Here is a 12425-nt window from a genome sequence, read left to right on the forward strand (position 1 = left end):
GAACAAACCATCACCAAGCAAGATATTTTTCTTAATAAATTCTAGACAATGTGGAAACTATTAGCAAACATTCATCACGTCTCTTCTGTTCACCAAGCTATCTTCCCAATGTTTTGCCATCTTAATAAATAGTAATAATTGAAATTGAATAAATAATAATAAATCTATCTTTGAGAAAGTGTTAAATATATTTAGGCCTTTTGGAATGTCATAGTATGGAAAATGAAAGAAGTGAAAAAAATAAGAATTCTGCATTCCAGTTATCCTTTTATGGGCTATTTCCCATGGACATATTTCCACCAATAATTATCATTCCCCCTTTGTGTCATTTACATTTAACAATATATTGGTTAAAATTAAACAAGTCAAAGTTGTGAGGTGGACTCTCAGTTAAACTTAATAAAACATTTTCAGTGTTGAATGAATACTATTATTTAAAATGAATAAAACTTAAACTTCATTATACATCTGAAGGTCACTGACTTTCAGGAATAAGTAGTGAATTGGTATATCCTTCACATATTCATTACTGGAAAATGATAATGTAAAATATTGTGACTGATGTAACATTTTGAAGATTTATTGGCATAATTACACAATTTGATTTTTTGGCATATATTCTAATTGTGATACATAAAGTGGAAGAACTGGTATCATTAAAAAATTGAACATGTGTGCATTTAGAAATAAAACTGCATATTAAACAGTGAGCAAAGTATGTATTATAAAATATTTCCCCAATTAAGTTCCGTTAAATAGGTAAAATGCAAATCCCATAACTTTGTATCACTCCTCTCAAATTAAATGTTTATAGTAGCCATCTAGAAATGGAAAGAAAAGCACCTGAGAAGTAGGATGTCTCAGATATCAGAGTTGTGCTTAGATTTAATCAAACAAGCAAATGAACAAAATATTCAAAATGATGCCTATTCCTTTCTAAAGTAGAACATTTATCAATTTTACAAGTTAATTGCTTCAGGATTGGATTTTAATATTAATGATGATATCTAAAATTAGTATAGCTATCTTTTGAAAAGAATCCCCACCAAAGGAAAATATTAATAGAACTTTGTCCTCCTAACAAAAGATAATTCAATGTGATTTTAGGCAAGTTTATAGATAGAAGTTATTGAAGTTTTAAATTATTGTGACAGAATTAAGACAAGGGCATTTAAAATGATTCTCAGTTGGTCATTTTGGCTTTTTGAAGGATAGCTATGACATAATATTTATCATTAGGGATCAATATGGATACCAGGCTTTCATGAGAAATATGTTTGTTGACCTTAATAAATCTTCAAGTGTGTAAATACAGAAATATTTGTACAGGCAATTTTCTGCTGAATTACATTTCCTCTATACACATTATCACATGGCAACATATTTTTTAAGAACTTATACTGAAGGTTTGATGTGATGGCAATTTTCACAAAGAAACAATTTTAATTGCTTCACAATGGTTATTTCTGTATCTAGTTATTTAATCATCATTATCATCATCATGATTAATCTGCATTTATATGTTTTGACAACTTATTTTGCTATTATAAATAACATTGTAATGAATAAAGCATTTTGCTTAGAATAGATTCCCAAAAGAGAAATTACTGGATTAACAGGTTTGAAAATATTTAAAGCTATTGATAAATACCATATTTTTCAAGCTGTCAGAGTGTTTTCTGTAATGTAAAAAAAAAAAAAAAAAAAAAAAAAAACAGGAACTAAACTCAATTCAGGCATTTAATTTAAAATTATAGATAGCCCCGAACTTGCCAATGAATAGTTATGCAAAGTTATTTTCTAAAGAGTTTATATTAGATTTGACGTATATTTATTTAGTCATGGAGAAGGACATTATAAAGTTCTCAACTGCTCACAGTAGCAGATTTAACTTTTATTTAAATATAACTAAAATGTATTAATTATAAACAATGACGCTGGGTGCTTCTAAATCTTGAGTTCCCTATTCTCTCTTCCTCTTTCCTCATCTATGTTTTTAATGTTTTCTGTGAGTACCAACATTCTGAACTTCATGGAGATGAAATTCTAAGCTAGAAGGCACCACCTACTCATTTAAGCACAAGGGCTAGAGAAAAAGAGAAGAGGACAGGAAACTGTGAAAGTGCTCCTGGGATGCTGATTCAAGGGTCCCAGGATTGGGCACTTTTCAAGACATGATTGAGGGAAGTTCAGGAAAAAGGCAGTGAAAAGAGGTGAAGTAAAAGTCAGACTAACTCTGATGAATCACACATTAATGTTTAAAAAAAAAAAAAAAAGCCTGCATCAAAAAAGAATATTATTAAATCAACAAAGGATATTGGTATCAGGAGAAACATTTTTTGGTTATTTTGTTATTCTTCTACTATACATAATAGAGCATGTTTAGATAATTTAAAAGATGTAAAAATTCAAACAAATCCAAATTATTTTAATTGCATTTGTGTATATATATATACGCGCAATTAAATTATATATTTTTTTATCTTCTAGAAAATAGTAGCTGATTCACTTGAAGAAAATCTGCGTTTAGCTCGAGAGTATCAACAGCTACAGACTACATTCTTAAAGGAAAAGGACAATTATTTCACTATATATGATAAACAGCTATCACTTGATACTTCAATTAGAGACAAGAAACAGGTATTGGTTTTTCTAACTGTTTTAAGATAATGATTTATGTCATATATGCACTATAAAAGTAAAAAGTAGTCAGTTTGGGTACCTCTGATCTGACGATGATACTCCACAACATGGCCTATTTTCTCTGTGTAGGTTTGTTGTATATTTATATCAACCTTTTAAAATTGAATTTTGAAAGAATATTGGAGAAATGAAAAACTTAGTTTCTAATCCACTATTCTATGCTAACTTGCTTTTAATTAATATGACCAGAAAAACCAATTTTTTATTTGTAGATTTAAATATATTATCATAGTCTTCACATTTTAATTCTAAGAGAGGGTGATTTCCCATGGTAGGCCTCTAAATTGTCTTTTTAGTATACAGGCTCCAAATTCTGGTAACTGTTTTCTTATCAGATATGGAGATTAATTGGAAACTTGGAAAAATAGCTGACTTTCTCTAATTACTGAAAATCATTGAGAATTCTAAATATATTTTGTAAAATCTTCTGTAACGGTATGTGGAAAGGTAAAGCACACAATATGCTATGAATCAAAAAGGAAGAAAGTGTTACATTACTAGTGTTATGATACAGTCACTTCCTCTATGTTCTCCAGATACTTAGTAACAAGAACAAATATTTTCCTTTGAATATTTGTTTTCCTCCAGGATTCAAATTTCAGAAAATACAGTTATTATTTTTTGACAACGTAACCATGAAAACCAAACTGATCCTTTCTCCTACTGGTATCACCCATATTGTTGCATTATAAATCAGTAGTTTAGAATAGCGGTGCTATGCTTATGGCTATTACGGAATGTTGGGAAGGCAAAGGGTGGGATTTGAATGCAAGTTCTACTAGCTCCATGATCTTGGCAAGTTGCCTTTTCCAACCTCAGTTTTCTCATCTATAAAATAAGATTTACCTCACAGGGTACTTGGTAAATAATAAAAAAGAGCCATTCATAGTAAGTTACTTTGAAATTTAAGGGCTGCTATACAACTGTAAGTAATTATTACATTCATCTGGCATCCTCCCTATCTACTTCCCTATTTCCCATTCATCTACTCTCATGAGAGTAAAAGCTTCTGAATACATTGGGAAAGAGAAGAATGCATTTTTCTCTTAAAATCTTGAAATGATAGCAACATGAAGATACATCAAAGTACAAGTGTTTGGGAGGCTAAGGTGGGAAGATCACCTGAAGTCAAGAGTTTGAGACCAGCCTGGCCAACATGGTGAAACCCTGTCACTACTAAAAATACAAAAACTAGCCAGATGTGGTGGCATGCACCTGAAGTCCCAGCTACTCAGGAGGCTGAGGCAGGAGAACCACTTGAGCCCAGATATGGATGTGGCAGTGAGCCGAGAATGCACTGCTGCACACCAGCATGGGCAACAGAGTGAGACTCCATCTCAAAAAAAAAAAAAAAAAAAAAAAGAATGAAATAAGTGTGTTTGGGAAAGAATTGATAATACAACTATCTACCAAAATCTTAGTGTCCTCAAACCATTTTGCAGGATTCAAAGAAAGGGCATGTATGTATCTATGAAGAATTTGTCCAGTCACCTCATGCATTTGACATTTTTATTTGAGGTTAAATATGTTCTACTTGTTTTTCATAATTGAGAAGGAGAAAATAATCATTGGCTTTACTGTATGTCCTTTTCTAATTGGGGGAAACAAAAATAAATTGTATGTACACTTATCAGTTTATAAAGAATCACTTGGTGGCAAATGACAAATACATTCGATACGTGCATAAATCGTGGAGACCCCATGCTTTTTAAGAAAAAGCCCTAATATCACATTTTCATAGTAAGAGCAAAATTATCTTGATCTCATTTTGGAATTAAAGCAAATCTTGATGCAAGATACAAGGACTGAGACTGTAGTAGGAACAGACAGTGGAGATTGCTAGGAGATTGGGTTTATGTTTGTGATCCCTCAGACGAATCACTTTTAGCACACCTGTTTCAGGGAAACTTTCAAGATTTATTTGTACTTCCAATCATTTTTCATTTCCATCCTTCAGCGATGGAGGTCATTAAGTGCAGGCTGCCCTTGTCAGTGTCATGTAGGATCAATTTGCTGCAATGGACAGAGAGGCCTTATAGATGCTGTTAAATCTGTCAGTGAGAAATCGTATGTCATTAGCGTCTAATGCACTGCTTACAGGATGGAATTTGGCCATCAAAAATGAGAAAACTCTTTAATATTTTAGTCCATTTCCTTGATATTGCAGCATTTCCCATGTATGCAGGTTTTAGTTCTTTGGCCAGTTTCGTTTGGGTACACAAAAGCACTATTCAGTCTCTGATTCCCTTGCTGAATTCCCTTGTCAGATAAAACGGATCTCACTTTTAGGAATTTTGTGCATCTTTTTCCTGTTTTAGACTAATTTCATTGCTTCTGAACATGAATTCCTTTTGCCATGGTAAATAACTGTATTTTAATTATTGTGTTTCTTAGGGACTATTATTCTCTCTATACAAATTGTACATTTTCGTACTTCTTTGTATTTTTATGCCGAGAGTAATAAAGTAAACCTAATGAAAGAGTAAAACAAATTTAAAATAATGTCCCCTTACTTAACACAATCTTACATACACATGTCTCAAATGTTAGAATGCTATAGTATTTCTCTTAGTGTTAATATTATGTCTGCTTTATTTGCTTGTGTTATTTTTGATACTTTCCTGTACTTTTAAAATTTGTAGTGATGGATATTTTTGCCTTTAAAAATCAGAAAGAGGCAAAAGCAAGTGTGCAAAATTCTTATTTGCCCTGTTCATGGGTAACAATAGAAAATAATCTAATCTAAGACTTCTTAGATGTCAAAATTAAAACTAACACTAGAAATACATGAAGGAAAATCTCTGAAAAACAGATTATACTTCCATGTGAATATAGACATTTTCGTTAGAAGCTTTCAAATACTTTTTATAAAAATACGTCATTTTTAATATTTTATCTTAAAAGTAAAAACTCCACGGGTGTTTTGATGAAGTCACCATGTATTTGTTTTAACTGCCACCTCAGATTCTTTGAGCCTGCACAGAAAGGTAAGTTAAGCAAGCATGCAGATACTGAAGTGATCTGTTGGTTGAAAACAAGATGGCTTCCAAAATGTGTTAAAATACATTTTTTAAATTATATCATTAACCATTTGTAAAGCTTTACACTTCCTTATTACAAATCCCAGTGCTTTCAAACTAAGGTAATGAAAATTATTACAGAATCAGCCAACACGTAGCAAATACTTATGTGGACAAAGTATTTGTGCTATATTGTTTGCAAATATTATCTTTCAGTGTCTCTCAATAATCCTGGGGAATTTTCTATTACTTTTATCATCTTTCCCAATGTAAGATATAGAACTAAAATTGAGTGTCACACAAGATTGCTCAAGTAGAGGGAGATGCTGGGATGGGAATCAAATTCAGATTTTTCTTATATCTAATCTATTTCAAAATTATAATACTACCTCTTTACTATAACATTAATTAAACAGTCCTATACATGGCTAATCAGGTTATGTAAAGCTTTGAAAAAAACATGTAATTTATATATGGTATCTCTAGTGTTCAACTGAAATAGATTATTTAATTCTCTAGTTGTTTCTGTAATTTTAGTTCATTGGAGCCACTTTTTAGTGATTTTCTGGGGAAAGGGCCACCTGTTTACTTGGAGGAGATTTAATTTTTATAGGGATCATAGGTAGGTTTCATAATTCTAAATTGTAAAACTTTTGAACTAGATATGCCTTTAGAAATATTGCCCTCCTCTTTAAAAAATAATTTTACAGAGGAAGAATCTTGGGGAGGCCAGAGTAGCTTAGTGATTTACCACATACACGATTAGGTAGAAGAAATGTTGTCCTAGAACTTAGTTTTCTTTACTCACATTCAAATGTTCTTTCCAATAAACTGCAGATGAGCATATGCTATGATTTTTTTCGGAGGTTTGTCTGGACCAATAGCTGAGATGTAAGCGGCTCTTTTAAGTGGTTTGGGCCTGTGAAGGAATCACAGAGACATGAATTAGAGGACTACTCTGCAGCAGTGTGTTGGCCTCTAGGGAATACTTCTGATCCTCATGGAACATTTGTAATCCATTCATTCAATTATTCAAAATATATTATTAATCACCAATTGTTCTATATACCAGCAACGAACAATTGGAATTTGAAATTTAAAATACCAGCCATGAGCAATTGGAATTTGAAATCTAAAACACAATGCCATTTATATTAACACACACGCACACACAAATTAAGTGAATTTAACAAAATATGTATAAGATCTATATGAGGAAGGGCACAAAATGAATGAAAGGAATAAATCAAAGAAGATCTAAATAGATGGAGAGATATTCCATATTCATGGCTAGGAAGACTCAATATTGCTAAGATATCCATTATTTCCAACTTGATATATAGAGTCAATACATTCCCAATAAAAATCCCAACGTATTTTGTGAATATCAATCAAATGATTCTAAATTTTTTATGAAATATAAAAAGACACTAAATAACCAGCAAAATATTGAAAAATAAAGTTAGAAGATTAACACTATCTGGCTTCAAGATTTACTATAAAGCTGACAAAGATACTATAGAAGATATAGAAATGTGCCACCTTATTTCTGCTTCCGTGCTGAAGGTTGTACTCTCCAGTCCAGGAGATTCTTTCCTAGACAATAATGTAGAATCAGAGCTCTCCAGCAGCCTTTCTTCACCCCACCAAGAGAAGAATTGTGTATTTTTGCTATTTAATCTACCTTGCCTGGGTCTCATTGGACAACATTTCTATATTAAATTCTCAAAAAATTCTATCATCTATAGATTATATAAATTTTCTCATCAACTTTCCAACACAGTTTTCTTTAATACTCACTTTGTATCGATGTGCTTAGGAGTCAGTGTCAATTATAGCAATAAACAAAGTTATTTTCCTAGAGAAATATGAAAGCTGTTTGATTCTCATTTTTATAAGTATTTAGTATTGCTTGTTGTCCTGCACACCATATAACTGTGCTTGGATAGTGATTTCTGTCTGCTTGTTTAATGTAGATAGAAATCCACTTCTTTCGTAGCAAAACCATAAAATAATAGTTTTCCCTATAACAGCTATTTGAAGACCCTATCAGTGTCTCTGCTTCCATTTCTTAGACACAGGCATGTGGACTTGCAAACACACACACACACACACACACACACACACAAATGGCTTTGGCCCCTGTTTCTTAGAAAATGCGCGCGCGCACACACACACACACACACACACTTGTTCTAAGGCATTATCACACTTTAATTTGCATTAAATTTATACTGTCCTGTTTCTCTGAAGAGTTTTCCTCACGAGACCTGTGAAGAGCTTTGGTAATGCCCGAGACAGAAGTAGACAGCTAATAGTCTATTGTTTTATCTCAATGAATCTCCCTTTTGTTGTCCAAACTCCATGAGGAAAATACCAATACTGGGAGTTTATTGCTGGCCAAGACGTTAAAGAAGTAAATTTGGCTTAAATCAAACCAATTGTTCGGTCCAATACCAGTTTTGAGAGAATTTTCAATACGTGTATCTTTCATGCAATTTTGAGGTTTTCTTCTGGTAGAGTTGCATAGCAATGAACAGATTGTTTTTAATATTAGCCACACCTTAAGAGTGATTTACTGAGTGTGGTGATGGACTCTAGTATATAAAAAATATTTAAGATAAAATTTTCGTGTGTGTGTGTGTGTGTGTGTGTGTGTGTGTGTGTGTGTGTGTGTCTCAATCAATGGCTGTTTTGTTCCCCAGAGAATATCTGGATATCTGGCAGTGTCTGGAGACATTTTTGGTTGCCTCTGGCATCTAGAAGGCAGAAGCCAAGAATAAGGATGTTGCTAATCATCCTACAGTGCACAGGACAGTCCCTCTCCCCTTCACACACACCAAAATTCTCCAGCCCAAATGTCAATAGAGCTGAGGTTAATAAACCTTTATATGCAGAGAGAGAGAGAATTTACTTGTCATATATATGTAATGTGCATGTGTATGTGTATATACATATATATAACATGAAACACTGTTTACTATATCCCCTTCTTAAAGATTTAAAATGCATTTGTATATTTAAAATTCTGAGAAATTCAATATTAAGAAATCTGTTAACTCTGTTAACCCTGAATTTTCTATTGTCCCTGGAATTCTTTCTTCTCAGGAAAAGTATTTACTACTGATTGACTTGGTGTTTAGTAGATTAAACCTTGGAAAATGTTATTCTCTTAAAATATATATATTATTTATATATATTAAGATATATATATAAAGAGATATATATAAAAATATATATATTAAGAGATATATTAAGAGACTAACATAATATAATATAATATATAATATAAAACATCAGAGAATAAGAGGCAACTTTGTCACAAACTGTACTTTCATGATATTCTGCTGATATATAACTTTAATAAAAGAAAGTATTCTTTATATTACCAATAAAGCCATAGAATAATTTTGAATATTTTCAGATAAATACGTTCTTTGGGAATCCACACATATCCAGAATGCTGACTTTCTTTGATGCTGTAGTAGAGCAATAAAATGAAATAGTGTTGTTTTTATCACTTAAAGCCTATGTTTAAAAAATTACAATAAAACAAGTAAAATATTTTTGTGTACAACTTTTATGATAGGTATATTTTCTAATTAGCTACTACATGACTTATAACTGCAATTGATTTTCAATTCTGTGGGATTATCTGTTAATGATTTTTTTCATTTTGAGCTGTGCATAAGCTTCTCAATGACATAAACATTTGGAAAAACTCATTCCGTAATCATCTTTTCACAAATCTATGAGTTATATCTTATAATCATTTATTAAAATAAGTATTAATATAGAAAATGTGTATTTATATGCTAAATATTTTCTTTAGTCATGTCTTTTTTCTTCCAAATTTAACCATCATTAAGGTGAGATGGAAAACCTATAGACAGCTTATTTAATCCCATGAGCCTCTGATAATAAGGAATATTAATATCTCCCTAGCAGGATGGTTGTATAAAACAATATACTAATAATTACTATTTATGAAACACTACTATGTGCTAGGCACTTTGTTAGCTTTTATATGTAATCTTATTTAATTCTCTGAACAGCTCTCTGAAGCATAAAAATATGTTTTAAATATAAAGCACCTAGAACACTTTTCTACAAACTATATTTTGCATATACAAGTTATGGCCACTAATATGTCTATATATGTGTCTCTCATTTCTTGTATCAAATTGAAGTGTGATTATATGATTATAACATGATCTTCTAGTCTATACTAGGTATTAAACAGTGTATGCAACCTGAGAATATGGGATGGATTATGAGTAGAGAGGACAGAAGTGGAAGTAGTAGAGACATTATGATAATCTGTTAGAAAAACATGCAGAGGCCCTAAGGAATGAAGGAATAGCACCATAGCAAGAAATCTAATGCCCAGGTAAAACTGACAGAGGATGACACAGTAGAAAATCATGTATATATACATGTATAAGACCAGGCATGAGGGATAGACTCAGCAATGACACATGGGTTAGAGAAATTAATCCAAATCTTTCTTTTCTTTTTCTTTCTTTTCTTTTTTTTTTTTTTTTTTTGAGATGGGGCCTTGCACGGTTGCCCAGGCTGGAGTGCAGTGGCGTGATGTCAACTCACTGCGACCTCCACCTCCAGGTTCAAGAAATTCTCCTGCCTCAGCCTCCCGAGTAGCTGGGATTACAGGTGCCCACCACCACGCCCAGCTAATTTTTTGCATTTTTAATAGAGACGGGGTTTCAGTATGTTGACCAGGCTGGTCTTCAACTCCTGACCTTGTGATCTGCCCGCCTCAGCCTCTCAAAGTGCTGGGATTATAGTGAGCCACTGTGATCAGCCGTTAATCTGAATCTTATACCACCAAACACCAATTAGAACACATATATAAATGAAAAGATCTCATTTGCAATAGCTACAACAGCCAAAAATTTCCCAGAAATACCTAATATGAAATATGTCATTTGTAATCTTTGTGAAGGAACCTCTAAAATTTTACAGATGGAAAAGATAATAAAACAGCACATGCCATAACAATACCCAACATTTTAATTTGGTTAATCTGGAATCTTCATGTTACAATTTTAAAGCAATTCCAAACAAATTAAAAGAATGTTTTTTGGATGCTGATAAAACTATTCTGTGCTGGAACATGAAAACAGATTAAAGGATTATGGAGAAAATGAGGGAATATTTGTTCTAGCTTGTTCTTAGATAATAAAGCTACCAGAATTGTAACATAACAATGACAAAAAGTTCAATGCATCACAAGGACTGGCTACAAAAAAAAGTCCTAATATGCCTATATTTATTGTATAAAAATGTGAAAAATGCAAAGAAATGCAGCATAGTCTTTTCAACAAAATGGTGCAAGGCTTACTGTATGTTTTCAGGAAACTGCAAATAAATCCTACCTTGAACCATGCCAAAAACCACAAATGCACTCAAGTATTAAATATAAACACAAAGTGTAGCTGAATAGGCATCTGATCTTGAAATGAGAAGAGTTTTTATCAACATCATGAAAAAGAAGAAATCTTCTTAAATGAATATTTATAAATTTGCTGACATGAAAATTAAATGTCTGTGAGTTTAAAACTATGGGAAAATATTTCAACACCTGTGTCAAACATGGACTTAATATTTTTACCACATGGAGTGCTACTCTCTGTCACTTAAAAGATAACTTCTCTAGTAGAATCATGAAAAAACTATTTAAATAAGTATTGCCTTGGTATGTCTTGTCTTTGTTGAATATTTTAAAAAATACAAAGCAAGTTGATAAATAAAAGGGAGAAAAATATCCTTCATAGTAAAAAAAAAAAAAAAAAAAAAAAAAGGAAAGGAAAACAACAGGATAGCATTTGCACCCACCAGATTAGCATAATATTTTACAGTGATAACATCTGGTTTTTGGAGGAAGCACTGAAATTGACACTTTCACCAATGGTGATATTGTACTTTGAAATGCTCCCTATGAAGAACAAATTGACAATATATAGCAAGAGCTTTAATATATTCATACCCTTTTTCTCTAAGGAACATTACCAAAATATGCACAAATGGTGTTTTCAACAAGAATTTGATTATAAAATGGGCAGAACAGTATAGCATGGAGCCAGACTGCCTGGGTTTGAATCCTGCCCTTTTGCTTCCTAGCTATGATTTTGAACAAGTCATTTACCTCTTGGAGCCTGTGGTTCCTGATCTGTAAAATGAGAATAACAGCAGAATCTACTTGATACAGTTTTTCTGACAACTAATTTAATACATGTAAAGATTTCTAACAGCCTTTGATACATAGTAAGTTCTACATATATTTCAGTTACATTTGTTGTTGTTATTAAATGAGATTATGTAGCATACTTCACAGATTGTTTAGTATGTATGAAGAGAGAATAAGAATCAAAACAGGTATTATTATCATTATTTTTATACTATTATGAAATAACCTGAACCGTGGTAATGGAATCCTTATAGGAATGACTTTTATTACCTTGTATTAAGAAAGATTATATGAAATCAAAACACATTGTAAAATTATCACTTTCTGTTAACCAAGAGTGAATTAAAACAATAGATATCAAGTAACTTAGATGTGATTATTTTTATTTTCAAAGGATTCTTACATCATGAGAGGCCCTAGTAACATAGTGAGTCACACAATCATTTCAATTATACTAAACTAACTGGGATTTTGTCTGTACCCAAATTTCCAGA

The 12425-nt window shown here is 32.0% G+C and overlaps 1 protein-coding gene across 11 annotated transcripts in view; it reads left to right on the forward strand.

Annotated features, from left to right (window-relative positions):
• LOC105498394 (coiled-coil domain containing 178) overlaps nucleotides 1–12425 on the forward strand; it is a 506590-nt gene that overhangs the window by 329846 nt on the left and 164319 nt on the right. For all 11 annotated transcript variants that reach the window (XM_071085481.1, XM_011770472.3, XM_011770477.3 and 8 more), the window contains one exon: nucleotides 2491–2640. In XM_071085481.1, coding sequence (XP_070941582.1) covers nucleotides 2491–2640 — 150 coding nt within the window. The remainder of the gene's footprint in view (nucleotides 1–2490; nucleotides 2641–12425) is intronic.

Source organism: Macaca nemestrina, chromosome 19, assembly GCF_043159975.1.
Source record: "Macaca nemestrina isolate mMacNem1 chromosome 19, mMacNem.hap1, whole genome shotgun sequence".
Taxonomy (NCBI): domain Eukaryota; kingdom Metazoa; phylum Chordata; class Mammalia; order Primates; family Cercopithecidae; genus Macaca; species Macaca nemestrina.